Source organism: Globicephala melas, chromosome 13, assembly GCF_963455315.2.
Source record: "Globicephala melas chromosome 13, mGloMel1.2, whole genome shotgun sequence".
Taxonomy (NCBI): Eukaryota; Metazoa; Chordata; class Mammalia; order Artiodactyla; family Delphinidae; genus Globicephala; species Globicephala melas.
In genome coordinates this window covers 2,749,533-2,766,167 of record NC_083326.1, presented here as the reverse complement: position 1 = coordinate 2,766,167, position 16,635 = coordinate 2,749,533, and the positions used below count along the sequence as shown (strand labels likewise).

Here is a 16,635-nt window from a genome sequence, read left to right as displayed (position 1 = left end):
GGGCTTAGTTTCTCTGTGGCATGTGGGATCTTCCCGGACCAGGGATTGAACCTGTGTCCCCGACATTGGTGGGAGGATTCTTAACTACTGCGCCACCAGGGAAGCCCTATATGTTTTTTAAAAAACTGGAACACATTTAAAATTTATATCTAACAAAGCACCTTTTATCTCTAAGAGCCCTGTGTTTTCCTTTGTCAGTCATCTCCCATTCCCTCTACCCCCACCCGCCTCCTGTGGCTGGATCAGCTTTCTCTCATGCCTCAGATCTGATTCTTGCCACTCTGTTCAGGAACAGCCCAGCACCAGCCCCTGTGTGTACCTTGCCTCCCCTCCTTAACCCTCCTGCTTCACCGGCTCCTTCGAACAGGTTTTCACGCAGTGTCCCACAGAGCTCTCAGCTTCATCAATTTTATATGATGTGGGTCCACATGAATTTAGTTGAAGAAATGGTTCCTTTGCTTTAGAAAAGGAGTTTGAAATCTGCTGATTTACTTTTCATATGCTATATACCTTTGCAACTCGATTACAAAGTCAAAGCCCTCCGTCACAGTCTACTGTAGTATTCTACTGAAAGTAGATATTCAGTAAGCATTTTTTAAACTGGTCATTCTTTTCCAGGTAATGGAGACTATACAGTGGCTCTCAAACTTTTTTTATAAGCTTCGGTTATCCACGTTGGACTTTAAAAGTTTTGGTTTATTCTCAAAATGGAGTCCTTACATGGCAGATATGAAGACACTCTTGGGCTACCTTGTAAAAAGACTGCTTGACTCAGAAATGGCCTGCTTGGCCCAAGATCCATCTGCCAGCAGCAAAACAGGTAATATGCCTTTAGTGCAACGTGGAGCTTAGGTGTTCTGACCTTCCATTAGAAGAGACTTGAATAGACACATTAAGAGATTTAAAACTTGGTGATAAATCTGTATATCTGAGTGTCATGAAGAAGAAATAGGAAATACATAGTACAAGTGTGAACCCATATATGTGTCATACCTATATTCACTTACCAGTGGGTGCTTGCTTCAACTTGTTTCTGCCTCTCCTCTGTAAGGTGAAGTACAAAGAGATAGGTTTCAGTCTCCAGCTCTTTCTTCCTATTATTTATCACATTAAGAATGTTTAAGTTTTTATTTTTAAAAAATGCATGTTATAAAATTGTCCATGATATTGTGTTATAATAAAACTTCTTCAATTTAAGGAATTTCATTGCAGCAAATGAAAACTGAAACATGTTTAGTTATATTAAATATGTTGTTTGTATATCACCATAGGTTTATGAATATACAGATGATAAGAAGAAGATTTTCTATATAGTTATCAATGATCTTGACAAAGGGTGGACTTAATTTTTCTTAATTGAAGTATAGTTGATGTACAATATTATATAAGTAACAGGTGTATAATATAGTGACTCACAATTTTTAAAGGTTATACTCCATTTATAGTTATTATAAAATATTGGCTATATTCCCTGTGTTGTACAATATATCTCTATAGCTTATTTTATACCTAATAGTTTGTACCTCTTAATCCCCTACCCTTATATTGCCCCTCCCCCTTCCCTTTCCCCACGGTAACCACTAGTTTGTTCCCTATATCTGTGAGTCTGCTTCTTTTTTGTTATATTCACTGGTTTATTTTTTAGATTCCACGTATAAGTGGTATCATATAGTATTTGTCTTTCTCAGCCTGACTTATTTCACTTAGCAGAATGCCCTCCAAACCCTCCATATGTTGCTGCATATGGAAAATTTTCATTCTTTTTTATTGTGTGTATATGTGTGTGTGTGTATGTGTGTGTGTGTGTGTGTGTGTATGCCACATCTTCTTTATCCATTCATCTGTTGAGGGACACCTAGGTTGCTTCCATATCTTGGCAATTTTAAATAATGCTGCTATGAACATTGGGGTGCATAGTATCTTTTCGAATTAGTGCTTTTTGTTTTTTTGGTTTTTTTTTTGCGGTACGCGGGCCTCTCACTGTTGTGGCCTCTCCCGTTGCGGAGCACAGGCTCCGGACGCGCAGGCTCAGTGGCCATGGCTCATGGACGGGCCCAGCCGCTCCGCGGCATGTGGGATACTCCCGGACCTGGGCACGAACCCATGTTCCCTTCATCGGCAGGCAGACTCTCAACTACTGCGCCACCAGGGAAGCCCAGTGCTGTTGTTTTTTTTGGATATACACCCAGGAGTGGAATAGCTGGATCATATGGTAGTTCTATTTTTAGTTTTTTGAGAAACCTCCATACTGTTTTCCACAGTGGCTGCACCAATTTACATTCCCACCAACAGTGTAGAAGGGTTCCCTTTTCTTCACATCTTCGCCAACATTTGGTATTTGTGTTCTTTTTGCTGATAGCCATTGTGACAGGTGTGAGGTGATATCTCATTGTGGTTTTGATTTGCATTTCCCTGATGATTAGCAATGTTGAGCATTTTTTCATGTGCCTGTTGGCCATCTCCATTTGATGGGCTTGTTTCTTGTCTCTAAAAATTTTGCTTTGTTTTAGTGCTAAGATCCCTACATTCAGTAATCGTCCAGCTCTTTAAGCCATGGATACTGGTTTTAGAGGACAATGAAAGGTAAATAGTTTTTCTGATATTCAAATTTCTTTGAAATTTATAGACTTAAAGTTCTGATGGTGTTTTGGTCCAGCTGATGATTCACAGATCTGATTTTAAATTTAGAGAACGCTTCTTTACAAAGTAAACTTAAGACATTTTCTGTTTGTGGAATTGTTAGTCTGATTGATCAGAGCTATTGATTTTGAAGCAAAACTGGACACTCATTTCCATTTTTCCACAATAAAGAAGTTGAATGAGGTTGGTATTTAATTTCAGAAAAACGGATGTTGTTCTCCTCAATTAGGTTTTGATAATATAACACAGCAAAATATGAGGCAAACTTGATTTTACCTAGTATCAGTTATGTTTTTGGAACTAAGTTGGCTTTCAAATTACTGGGTGGGAATTGCTCTTTTAACATGAACTCTGCAACTAAATGAAAGCATTATTTCACAAGCATTTAAAACAGAGGTGTTGAGCTGTCCAAATGCAAGGAGTTGCCTTAAGAGTCTTTTTTCCTCTAAAAGCATACAAACAAAAAGGTCCAGAATTCTGTAAGAATTACACAGTATATATATCACAGTATTTAAAGTGTTTTCATAAGTGTAAATTAATCTGATCCTGAGATTCAGAAAACTTGAATGTCTTGCTCAAATCCCACGGCTGGTGAGGGCTAGACTGGGACCAGGGTAGAGCTTTGACCGCCATGTCCAGATTGTTCGTATCATCCAGGCTGCTTCAAGAGCCCATTGAGGAAAACAGAAAAAGTTCTGGGTCTTTGCTTTTCCAGAGGGCTATCCTTAGACAATCCACAAGCTTCAGGATTTTGTGGTGACCATGAGACTGCTTACCATAATTTAGGCTTCCTGTCTATTTCCAGGAAGAACTACTGGAATTTATTTTTATATTGAACTTTCTATACCAGATTCAGAAAGTAAAAATTTCATATAAAGAGTTTTTCCTTTGGTTATTTCCTCTCTGTTCATTTTTGACCATCTTTTTTTACATGTCTTTTCACCCCCCATGCTTTAGGTAGAGAAAACTGTCTTTTAAGGCATTCGAAATGTAACCAAGATACACAAGGGATGGGTTTACGGGCATAAATTGGATGTGTTGTAAAAGGTGTTAATTTAATAGTTATTTAGATAGCACACTTCTGAAACTTAATTACATTGAATAAATGTTAGGAAGGAAAGTAAATAAAATTATATGATTGATATTAAAAGCTACAATTCACCTCCAGGAATTTACAGTTTTTAAAGTGCTCTAAATGTGTCTTAGGGCTACATAACACAGAGTTTTCTAGAACTTAGGCAAACCCCAGACTCTGGGACATACAGTAATTTAATCATAGTGTTTCCTTTCTAAGTGTGTGTTTCTTTTATTTAAAGCAGCCAACGACATTACCCCTGGCTGGAGAGTGATGCTGTGGTGGCCTCAAGCATCGTGCAGTTGTTCACTGATTGCATTGACTCATTGCACGAGAGTTTTAAAGGTAGGAAGATGTTATATCATGTCTCTGGTTAGTTTTCACTTTTCCTTAAGTAATTCAGTTAATCTTTTGCCTCTGCTTTTCTACTTTATTTACTTTTACTTTATTTGGTAGGCTGTCATCTTTGACCAAAGAAAGATCACCCGTACAATTATTTAGTGTGAAGTGTGTAACCTCTTATCTTTTTGGGGAGGTAGTGCTGAGTGTCATCAGTTATGGCTTTCTCTTTTCAAATATTGTCTTTCCCCCATGGTGAACCTTATCCTATCTTCTGTGACTTTTCACTTTTTTGGTGTGTTTTCTTCTGCTTCATTTTGGGCAAATTCTTTTTTTTTTGACCACACCGAGTGGATTGTGGGATCTTAGTTCCCCGACCAGGGATTGAACCCGCACACTTGGCAGTGAAAGTGCAGAGTCCTACTGCACTGGACTGCCAGGGAATTCCCCTGGGAAAATTCTTGAGATCTCTCTTCCAGCTTACTCCATCTCTTCAGCTATGTCTAGTCTGCTTTAAAAAAAAATCCATTGAATTTTTCATTTCAGTTTCTAGAAGTAATGTTTGTTTATAAAATTTATCCAGATCCTTTTAAAACATATTTATTTATTTTTTAAAAAATTATTTATTTATTTATTTTTGATTGTGTTGGGTCTTCATTGCTGTGTGTGCGGTCTTTCTCTAGTTGTGGCAAGCAGGGGCTACTCTTCATTGTGGTGCACTGACTTCTCATTGCGGTGGCTCATCTTTGTTGTGGAGCACAGGCTCTAGGCGTGTGGGCTTCAATAGTTGTAGCACACAGGCTCAGTAGTTGTGGCTCGCGGGCTTAGTTGCTCTGCGGCATGTGGGATCTTCCCGGACCAGGGCTCGAACCCCTGTCCCCAGCATTGGCATGTGAATTCTTAACCACTGCGCCACCAGGGAAGTCCCTATCCGATCCTTTTTGATAGCATCTTCTTTCTTTAATTTAAAATTTCAATTTTTATTATTTTAAAATGTTTAAACATACTTACTTTCCTTTATGAGCTGTATGCAGCAATTCCGTCATCTCAAGTTTCTGTTCGGGGGTGGCTCATGCTTCTGTTTGATGTTCCTTCAGAGGCTTGTTTCCTTGTGTATTTTTTAATTTTCTCTTGTGAGCCCGTATTTAGAGAGACTTTATCTGTGGAAATTCCATGAGGACTAGGATGAGGGTGTATGCCTCCAGAGAAGATCTGCATTTGGCTCTGTGTAATTCCTTGGCTTTGGGTTTCTCACACTACACAGATACATGAAATCAAACCCCATACTCAATTACCACAATCAGCTTTCTTGCCTCCCTGACTCCCAGTCCAGGCTAAGGCAGAGAAGATCCGTTCCCCTCCCCCTGTATCTGCCCTTTCAGTGAGGGTGTAGTCCTTAGAAAATCTTGTTTTCTGTTTCCTTGTGCTGTTGAAAACCCCACATAAGCAAACAGCCCCAGGGCACCTGAGGCTTCCGCATCAGTTTAATACTCTGCTTTCCTAGTCTCTCTGACCTCTTTTCTTCCACTGAATGTATGTAGCTGTGCATTTTCAGAGTTGTTGTATTTTACTTAGTGTATCTAAATGTTTTGTATTGGGAGGCTTGTAAGGATATTAGGTCCACCCAACCCAGATTCTTGCAATAGCCTCCTAACTGTCCTTCCTATCTCATTTCTGTTCCTGCCTATTTACTAGATTGATTTTCCAAAAATTCTGTTTGTATGCTATTATATTCTTATTCAGAAACTTTTAAATGTAATAATGTTTTAGCTCAGCATTCAAGTGTGTCTGGCTCAGAGCACTTCAACATTATGTGATGTTTTTTTTATGGAAGCATTCCATTCAGCCATACTGCTCTACTCAGTGTTCCCTAAAAGTCCTTGGATCTTCCCTCTGCCACTTCTTTGCTTATGCTGATTCCACTACCTGGATGAAGCCTCGGGCCCTTTATATTCTCCTGCATGTCTGTTCATGTGCATACATTTCTCTCCTGCCTCTAAATCTTTATAGCACATTGTTGTAGTTTGAATCCTTGGGAAGCAGACGCCATGATGGAGCCAGAATGCTGAGATTTATTTGGGGTACTGCCTGTGAAAATAAGAGGGAGAGGAATAAGCGTGGGCAAAGAAAGCCTTCAGACCCTGTTGCAGGCCTAACACCTGTGAAAGGAGAGTAGGAAGAGTCTCAGCCTGCAGGGCAGCGCTGAGAAAGTATTGGCCAGCTGGTTAGGGAGTTCTAGTGCCAACATTCTTTTTTGAGGATCCTACCTTGGGCGGAAGCAGCCAGGTCAGTGCTTAGTTGTTGGCTGAGGGCTACCTGGGAGGAGGATGGCCTCGACTCAGGTGCTGAAGGTGCTGTGCCCTGATCTGTGGCAAGTTCTGTTTGAAGGGAGATCTGAGTGGTGCACCCCCGTGGCTACCATGTGTTTATGTGGCACTGAGTCCTGGAGTTAACAATATGTCATCCAGTATTTTATATACAATATATATAGTAGATAGCATATCAGATAATAGACTATACATCATAATAATATGTATAAATATATATAGCAATAATATATGTTATAATATAAAACAATGTATCATCCAATATTTTATATATATACAAAAATAGACTTTTTTTTAGTGTAGTTTTAGGTTCACAGCAAAACTGAGCAGAAAGCACAGAGAGTTTCCGTATACCCTTTCCTCCCTGCTCCGCATGCATAACCCCCTCCCCACCCACTATCACCCACTATCACCCACTCCGCATGCATAACCCCCTCCCCACCCACTATCACCCACTATCACCATCCCCCACCAGAGTGGTACATTTGTTATAGCCGATATAATAATGACACATTATTATATTGTTATATTATTATATTGTTATAGCCGATATAATAATGACACATTATTACCCAAAGTCCATAGTTTACATTAGGATTCATGCTGGGGCTTGTACATTCTCTGGGTTTGGATAAATGTATAACAATGTGTGTCTACAGAGTATCATACAGGGTAGTTTCACTGCCCTAAATATCCTTTGTGCTCTGTCTATTCATCCCTCCCCCACCCCAGCCTTTGGCAACCACTGATTTCTTTTACTTTCTGCATAGTCTTAGCTTTTCTAGAATGTCATATAGTTAGAATCATTCATTATGCAGCTTTCCAGATGGGCTTCTTTTGCTTAGCATATGCACTTAGGTTCCTCCATGTCTTTCATGACTTGATAGCTCATTTCTTCTTAGTGCTGAATAATATACCGTTGTCTGGATGTACCTCATCCAGCGTTGTTTTTTTTTTTTTTTTAAAATATTTATTTATTTATTTGGCTGTGTCGGGTCTTAGTTGCACCATGCGGGATCTTTTGTTGCGGTGCGTGGGCTTCTCACTAGTTGAGGTGCACGGGCTCCAGAGCACACGGGCTCAGTAGCTGCGGTGCTCATGGGCTCTCTAGTTGTGGCGCACGGGCTCTAGAGCACACGGGCTTAGTTGTTCTCCAGTTGCCCCGTGGCATGTGGGATCTTAGTTCCCTGACCAGGGATCAAACCCACGTCCCCTGATTGGAAGGTGGATTCTTTACCACTGGACCACCAGGGAAGTCCCCATCTAGTATTTGTTGTTGTTTTTTTTTTTTTTTTTTGGTGGTACACGGGCCTCTCACTGCTGTGGCCTCTCCCGTCGCGGAGCACAGGCTCCAGATGCGCAGGCCCAGCGGCCATGGCTCACGGGCCCAGCCGTTCTGCAGCATGTGGGATCCTCCCAGACCGAGGCACGAACCTGTGTCCCCTGCATCAGCAGGCGGACTCTCAACCACTGCGCCACCAGAGAAGCCCCCCATCTAGTATTTTTGATTGACTTTTTACATATCTGATCTCCTCTCGGTCCCCCCCCACCACTGCTGTTATAAGATATAAACTCTAGGCACAGAAACATTCTTCTTTTTATCTCTCCCCAACCCAAGACTTAGGACAGTGCCGTACTCTGAGTTGTCTACTTGATAAAAGTATTGGTTCAGTGAGTAACACATGAAATCCTAATAGCACTCACTTTTTTTGGAAAGGTAAACTTATAGCTGCATATTACCATCCACAACATATTTATAGTGAGACAAATATTTCAGCATAAAATTATTGTCACAAAGGCTATTATTTAGTTTCTTAGTATAAAAGGGCAGGCACTCTCACAGGCCCGTGTATATCAAATAAAAAAGTGGCCTAGGAATAGGAGAGTACACAGATAACATTAAGAATTGGCAACTCAATTCAGAGAGAGGAAACAGAAGAACTGTGCACAGCAAGATGAAGAAGTATTAAATTATAGCCTTTTAGTGAGATCGTCTGATTCAGCTCTCTGTTTTTATTGATGAGAAAAAATGAGGACCTGGAAAGCAAAATGAATTCATCTGAGGTCACAGAACTTATTTGTGTCTGGGCTGGGACTAGAGACGCTCGGTCTGGTCCTAAGAGATTACCTCGTAGACATCTTCTCCTACGTATCCATCCTAATTTAAACAAAACTATCTTTTTTATCCATATTTAAACAAATGCTCCTCTTCACCCCTGTCTTAAAAGGTTGTTAAAAACATACGTTACTGTTTCCTGAGGACTGGGGATCGAGGGCACAGGAATGTTAGCAGTGATAAGTCGACTTATCGTGTGTTGATGCTCATTAGTCATTTTTCAAAAGTCAGTGTTGAGAAACTCCCATCAGGTTTCTGCTCTCGTTGTATGTGGCTCTCTCTTCTTTGACCAAATTCCATTCCTTTGCTTAGAGCCAGAAAGTCTGAAAAAATTTGTTTCAGACTAAATGCTCCTGAGGGCACTAAAGTAATTGATACTCGTGAGGATAATACTGAGTGATTCAGGTCACAGAAGAGTGTGAAATTTGTTTTAGAGTGACTTACTTGAATGACAGTTAACAGTCTAGTTTTACTGCACCAAGGGTTAAGATTTAGTCATTTGGAACATTTCCTTTTTTTAAAAAAAATAAATTTATTTATTTAGGCTGTGTTGGGTCTTCGTTGTTGTGCATGAGCTTTCTGTACTTGCGGCGAGTGGGGGCTACTCTTCGTTGCGACGCATGGGCTTCTCACTGCGGTGGCTTCTCTCGTTGCGGAGCACGGGCTCTAGGCATGTGGGCTTCAGTAGTTGTGGCTCGCGGGCTCTAGAGCTCAGCCTCAGTAGTTGTGGCACACTGGCTTAGTTGCTCCGCGGCATGTGGGATCTTCCCGGACCAGGGATCGAACCTGTGTCTCCTGCATTGGCAGGCGGATTCCTTTTTTTTTTTTCTTTTTTTGTGGTATGTGGGCCTCTCACTGTTGTGGCCTCTCTCACTGCAGAGCACAGGCTCCGGACGCGCAGGCTCAGCGGCCATGGCTCACGGGCCTAGCCGCTCCGCGCCATGTGGGATCGTCCCGGACCGGGGCACGAACCCGTGTCCCCTGAATTGGCAGGCGGACTCTCAACCACTGCGCCACCAGGGAAGCCCGGCTGGCGGATTCTTAACCACTGCACCACCAGGGAAGTCCCTGGAACATTTCCTTTTGAGGAACATTCGATTTCTCCAAGGTGCCAAGTGAATGAGGTGTCAAATGCATGAGACTGAATTTGTGCTGAAGGCAACAGACTGAAGGGATGCCTAGAGTTGGTTGTGGTTGTGGAAGTGTATTTGCATTAAAAAGTCATATATTTAGGAGTTTTAGAGAAAAACTGTTCACGCCTGCTATCTCCCTCACACCAGCTGCTCCTTCCAGTCACCCTGGTAAGTAAATTACCATTCTTTATTATTGCTCTGCCATCACTTTTTTCCCTGGTACGTGAAAATCTTTGAAACTGGGTAATTATTGAGAACGTTAGGTTTTTAGACTTTTAGTTCAAATTTGTGTTTTGTGTTAATTTTTTACTTGTTTTAAAGATAAACCAAAAAGTCTTCAGCTGTATTTTCTTTTTCAATTTTAGATAAGCTCTTGCCTGGTGATGACGGACCCCTTCGGTTACACCTGATACATTATTGTGAAGCATGTACAGCACCCAAAATGCCAGAGTTCATTCTGTATGCTTTTCACAGTGCCTACCAGAAACTCCCATGGAGGGACCTGCATCCTGACCAGATGCTCATGGAGGCCTTCTTCAAGGTAAACCCTTCACTCTCTATGTCACAGCCTGGCTTCTTGGGAGCAACCTGTTCACTGTGGGTTTTAGGCCCAGTTGCAGTGGGTGACAATGTGGACCCTGCCCGAATTCTGTATCGCCCAGACAGTGCTTGTGTAAAGCAGCATCCTATGGACATCGTTTCACTGTGTTAGTAGATGACTGGACAGCATTTACAGAAAACCCAGAGAAAGATTTTTGTCTGTAATATGACAGTCATCCCCTAGTCTTCGGTGATATTGTCATGTGAATACATAGTTTAATCACTTTGTCACACTCAATCTTGGCGTTTCTGTGAATGCATGTTTTTCTAGGATAGTATCATTAAAACTGCTTCTTGTTAAATGTTCTATTAAAGTAGAATGTAAATCGGTACTCAAACCATTAGTTTCTTTAAGCAGTTATGTAAGGGGATATTAGGTTGTAGGAGACAGAAGTACATTGTAACAACCAGTAATGCATCATAATCATATAAAAGACCTGAAATGGCCTGGAAAAAGTCCCACTAAGTGTGCGGGAGTTTTTGCAGTAGAAGCAATAGTCAGAAAACGGGTACAGTAGTGTCACTTGCATACCAGTCAGGCATTTCTGTTGTTCTTAAGTTTTTGTTTTAAAAAACCCTTTAATCTTGTCTTAGCTTTTTATGATCATTTCAGTTTATTTGTTCATAGTCATCAGTTCATTTGTGTTTACTCATAACCTAATTCACATTTATTATTGAGATACTTTAAGTGCTTTTTTTAAAAAAAAAATTATTTATTTGTTTATTTTTGGCTGCATTGGGTCTTCGTTGCTGTGTGTGGGCTTTCTCCAGTTGATGCAAGCGGGGGCTACTCTTCATTGTGGTGCACGGGCTTCTCATTGCAGTGGCTTCTCTTGTTGCAGAGCACGGGCTCTAGGAACATGGGCTTCAGTAGTTGTGGCACGTGGGCTCTAGAGCGCAGGCTCAGTAGTTGTGGTGCATGGGCTTAGTTGCTCCGCGGCATGTGGGATCTTCCCGGACCAGGGCTCAAACCCGTGTCCCCTGCATTGGCAGGCGGATTCCCAACCACTGAGCCACGAGGGAAGTCCCTAAGTGCTTTAATTACTGCAGATCCATAGTTATTTATGACAATTAGTAAAATGTACTGCAGTCTTTTAGTGCTGTAAGTGGAGACCCCACCCACTGCTGCTCTTGTCACCCACTCCTCTGTAGCTGAGCTCTAAGGAAAGCTGAGGACAGTCATCTTAGTGAAATACAAAGTTAAGAATGATTTTATAGCTAGGTTTAGACTATGAGACAGGCACAAAGTAGGTATTCATCATCATTATGAATATGGAATTGAACCTTTGTTTAACGAGCTGTAAGAGAGTAAGAGAGTGTTTAAGTAAGAGCACAGCTTTAGCTATATGACAGATTAAATAGAATGGTCTATAAAGGGATGCTATAGACTTTGTATCTCTAGGAGTTTTAGTCTACTGATAGATGACTTTGCCCGGCCCAGAAGCTGGGAACCTTTCTGTTGCATGAGTCTTGCTGGCATAGTAAAGTATGTTTGTGAGGGGGTTGAGGGTGAAGATAGAGAACAAATTATAAAGGAGGATGAAGAATCATTTTCTAAAAGGGAAAACGAGCAAATAGCATGATATAATGATGGTACTAATTGGAAGACATGAATCATCAAATTCCACTGATTGCGATTTTATAAATGGAGTTGAGCTTTTTAATCTTCTTTTTAAAGGAAAAATTTATAGCTAGCCATGTTTTATTTTAAACCGACTTGAAATAGGCTTATAAGAGATAACTTTGATATTGATTATATACTTTAAAATACATTTGCCCCCCCCATCCCCGCTATATTTTAAATGGGATAATTAAACATTATGTAGTCATCAAAAATTATAAAGACTAATGATATGGGGATATATTTATAACACAACATTATACAAAAAAGGCCATATAAAAATTATATGTGCTAATATAGTAGGTCTCAAAGTATGGTCCTAGGGCCAGCAACATCAGTACCACCTGGGAACTTGTTAGGAAGACAAATTCCTGTTCCTACTCCAGATGCAGGGCATTAAAAATTCTATGGGTACCCCCCCAACCCCCATCTCACACAAGTCCTCCAGGTGGTTCTGATGCACGCTCGGCTTTGGGAACCAGTGACTAGTAGATATATCACCTTTGTCTTGCCCAGCACATCTGAGGACTGTGGTAGGCTCCCTTGAGCACCAGTGACTTACTGTGGCAGGGATTTGCCACCCTGGCTGGAGCTAGGGAAGATCATTCCTTTCCTGTTAAGAATTAGTGGAATAGGGACTTCCCTGGTGGTGCAGTGGTTAAGAATCGCCTGCCAATGCACAGGACACAGGTTCGATCCCTGGTCTGGGAAGATCCCACATGCTGCGGAGCAGCTAAGCCCGTGTGCCACAACTACCGAGCCAGTGTTCTAGAGCCTGCGTGCCACAACTACTGAAGCCTGTGCTCCTAGAGCCCGTGCTCTGCAACAAGAGAAGACACTGCAATGAAAAGCCCATGCACGGCGACGAAGAGGAGCCCCCACTCACCGCAACTAGAGAAAGCCCGCACGGAGCCACAAAGACCCAACGCAGCCAAAAATAAAAATCAAAAAAAAAAAAAAAAAAAGAATTAGTGGAATAAATAATGAACTCCAAACAAGCTGAAAGGTGTGCCATACATTGAACATGGAAGGAAAAATATTATAATCTAAATCTCTGAGGGCAGAAGGGTTATGAATGATTTTTATAATCTGGGAAAAATGTATAATTTAAAAGATATATAATTTAGAAAACATTGGTTTCTATACATTTTTAGGATATGTAGCTAAAAACATTGTTTCCTTTTAGGTGGAACGAGGAAGCCCCAAGAGCTGCTTCTTGTTTTTGGGGTCTGTCCTCTGTGAAGTCAACTGGGTCAGTGTGCTCTCTGATGCCTGGAATCCCAGTCCCCACCCAGAGACCCGGAGCATGATTGTCTGCCTCCTTTTCATGATGATTTTATTGGCAAAGGAAGATCAACTGGTGGATCAAACAGTAAGTTTGGAGAGCCTGTGATAAAGACTTGGCAGGGCTCTCTAGATCCTCACTGTGTATGAAGTTGTGGTTTTTAAGTTGTTTCCCTCTTGCCTCTTTCAGTGTGAATATATGCATGGCATACGGGATGTGCCTTCAACTAGGTGTCTGATTTTCTTTTTTTTTGCGGTACGTGGGCCTCTCACTGTTGTGGCCTCTCCCGTTGCGGAGCACAGGCTCCAGACACGCGGGCTCAGAGGCCATGGCTCACGGGCCCAGCCGCTCCGCGGCATGTGGGATCTTCCCGGACCGGGGCACGAACCCGTGTCCCCTGCATCGGCAGGCGGACTCTCAACCACTGTGCCACCAGGGAAGCCCGGTGTCTGATTTTCTTATATAGTTCATAGTCTAAGGGAACCACACCAAATATAAAAATCAATTTCAATTTACATCTCCTTAATTGCTTGTTCTACAACCAGATCATAGAGTTCCTTTGAAAATTGGGTTCTGAATACTTATAAATCTTAATGTGTTTTGCCAAAACTTTGGTTATTACTTTCACGAGTACTCCTAACTTGAGAGATGCATATTTCTGGAAAAAATGGGAGCTCTGGAACTAAAGGAATGTGTGTTTCATTTTTAGGATTCTCCTCTACTTACTCTCCTTGGACAGACAAGCTCACTCTCGTGGCATCTTGTGGATGTTGTGTCATATCAGAGTGTGCTAGGTTATTTCAGCAGCCATTACCAGCCATCCATCATCCTGGCAAAGGAATCTTCTGCTGAGTTAATTGTGAAGCTCCTAAAAGTGTCTGCAGGTCTTTCCGTTCCTACTGACAGCCAGAAACATCTTGTGAGTTAATTGGGTCCTTTAGAAGGCAGAGTGTTCTTCAGGGCTGGTAGTAGTATAAGTGCTACTGAGGACTGTCTCGAATCCTGTGAATGGCTCAATAGAAAAAGTTGGAGGATGTATATCATTTTGGCCTCTTGGGTCTTTCAGTTTCGTTTATTTCTTCTGGTAAGCCTTTACCTACTAGCAGTGTCACATGCTAACGAGGTGAAAAGGATTGAGGGCCGACAGTGAGCTGTGGGTTTACTGATTTGAATGTCATTGGCAGCAGAATGGCAGCAAGTTATGAGCATGAGTTTGAGGTCTGACAAACTCAAATCCCCAACTCACTGCCATTCTGACCTTGGTTTTCTCACCTGAATTGGAAATAATAATACCTTGCCTTCAAAGTGTTGTGAGGATTAGATCAGAAAATGAACATAAAAGTTTTTGGAAAAGTTCCTGGCAAGTACTTAGTGTGTAGTTAATGTTGTTATTAATGTAGTAAAAACCTACTGGGATTTGGGAGAACATGGGTTCTGGTCTAAGTATTACCAAAGATTTTTATTTCCCCAACACAGGGTCTGTCCTCATATGACTCACTGTTCTGTCCTCTCCCAGTGCAGTGTTGTGCTCCCAGGGAATATCCAGTTAACACTGCATGCATGGATTCATTTGAATGATCCTTTTTTTATTGTCAGGATGCAGTTCCAAAATGCCGAGCCTTCACTCACCAGATGGTACAATTCCTCAGCTCCTTGGAACAAAATGGAAAAATCACGTTAGCAGTCCTTGAACAGGAAATGTGTAAGCTCTTGGATGATATCATTGTTTTTAAACCACCTGGTAAGTGACTATGGTGGAGTCATGTATTCACTCAGTAAATGAATTCCTGCTGTGTATAAGGCATCTTGAGATCAGGAAGATGGTCGGGACACTGTCATTCCTGTTTGCAGAGAAGCAGTGGTCAGAGAGGTGACTGGACCATAGGGACACTTGTCATCTCAGCACTGGCCAGGGTGGGGTGGCATGAATGGTAAGAACTTGAGGAGGCATAGACACTGTCAGTTGCTGGTGTGAGGTTAACTGGACTGAGGGCTAAGTTAGATGACTAGATATAGTGATTAGGAGATAACCAGAGACCATCCATCGAGCAGCATTCCTGGATGTTTTGGCTCCTAACTGGGAGGGCACTTCAGAATCACCTGTAGGCTTGTAAAGAAACTTCATATGAGAACCTGTGCTCCTAGCAGTTTGGTGGACTGGACATCCTGATTGCCTCTCCTGCCGAAAACAACTAAGGATGCTGGATAAAATGTTTTTAAGAAACCCAAAATTAAACGTATTGACAAGGTGGCAGAAAATCTCAGAAGTCAGAAACTAAGTAAAAGGAGGAACCCATAAAAGTAGATGGAGTACTGAGGCTGGCTTTTACCTTGAAGGCTTTTGCTGACACTCCTTAGATTAGGGGAGATGATAAAGCCCAGGGCCTGCCTAAGATGGTAGCCTGAAAGGACCTCCTGTGCATTACCACACAGGATGGCATACTCAGGGTAAGGATGAGTTAGAAATGAACCTGCCCTGAGAAAGGAAGACAACAATCCTTAGATTCATTAAACCCAGCAAATCCCAAGCAGGGTAGATAGAAAGAAATTCACCCCTGTACACACTGTAGTGAAACTGCAGATGCACCGGGGTCAAAGGAACAACATTCAACATTTACAAGGACAGCCGGCTTCTCATTGGCAACAGAGGAAGCTGTAAGATAGTGGAATAACACCTTCAATGTGCTGTGAGGAGATGACTTGTAACCTGGGATTGTAAACTAAGAAGAACCATCTTTCAAAGATGAGGATGAAATAAAGATGTTTTCCTTGAAACCTGAGCGTGTTTGTCCCAGTGGACATTACTAAAGGAAGTACTAAATAAAGCATGTTCTTTAGGTAGAAGAAGAGTGATCACAAGTGAAAGGCTTGAATTGCAAGAAGGAAAAGTAAGCAGAGAAAGTAGTGAAATGTGGGTAAATATAAACAAAAACTGCCTGTATAAAACTACAGTAATCATCATTTAGGGGTTTAAAAAGCAAAAGCTAACATTAAATTATATGACCACAAATATATGTAAGTTAAGAAGGAGGTTGAGTTAAAAGCATTCTAAGGTTTTAATATTGTTTGAGGGGGGGTCAAGAGATTGATTAAATTTATGTCTTCATAGAATATGAATGGTAAAAATTCTAAGCAATTCACCAAAAGAATAGAAATAAAATATGTAAGTTCTAAGTTAGTAGAAGGAGATAAGGATTGGCCAGGACTTCCCTGGTGGCACAGTGGTTAAGAATCCATCTGCCAATGCAGGGGACACGGGTTTGATCCTTGGTCCAGGAAGATCCCACATGCCACGGAGCAGCTAAGCCCATGTGCCACAACTAGTGAGCCTGTGCTCTAGAGCCTGCGAGCCACAACTACTGAGCCCACATGCCACAACTACTGAAGCCTGCGCGCCTAGAGCCCATGCTCTGCAGCAAGAGAGGCCACCACAATGAGAAGCCCATGCACCGCAATGAAGAGTAGCCCCCGCTCTCGCAACTAGAGAAAGCCCGCACAC

At 41.7% G+C, this 16,635-nt stretch overlaps 1 protein-coding gene across 2 annotated transcripts in view; it reads left to right on the top strand.

Moving 5' to 3' along the window:
* The window catches only part of EPG5 (ectopic P-granules 5 autophagy tethering factor), a 126,935-nt gene that overhangs the window by 97,883 nt on the left and 12,417 nt on the right, over nucleotides 1-16,635 (top strand). For both annotated transcript variants that reach the window (XM_030867834.2, XM_030867833.2), the window contains exons 33-39: nucleotides 619-820; nucleotides 2,511-2,583; nucleotides 3,957-4,060; nucleotides 9,996-10,171; nucleotides 13,038-13,223; nucleotides 13,846-14,055; nucleotides 14,733-14,877. In XM_030867834.2, coding sequence (XP_030723694.2) covers nucleotides 619-820; nucleotides 2,511-2,583; nucleotides 3,957-4,060; nucleotides 9,996-10,171; nucleotides 13,038-13,223; nucleotides 13,846-14,055; nucleotides 14,733-14,877 — 1,096 coding nt within the window. The remainder of the gene's footprint in view (nucleotides 1-618; nucleotides 821-2,510; nucleotides 2,584-3,956; nucleotides 4,061-9,995; nucleotides 10,172-13,037; nucleotides 13,224-13,845; nucleotides 14,056-14,732; nucleotides 14,878-16,635) is intronic.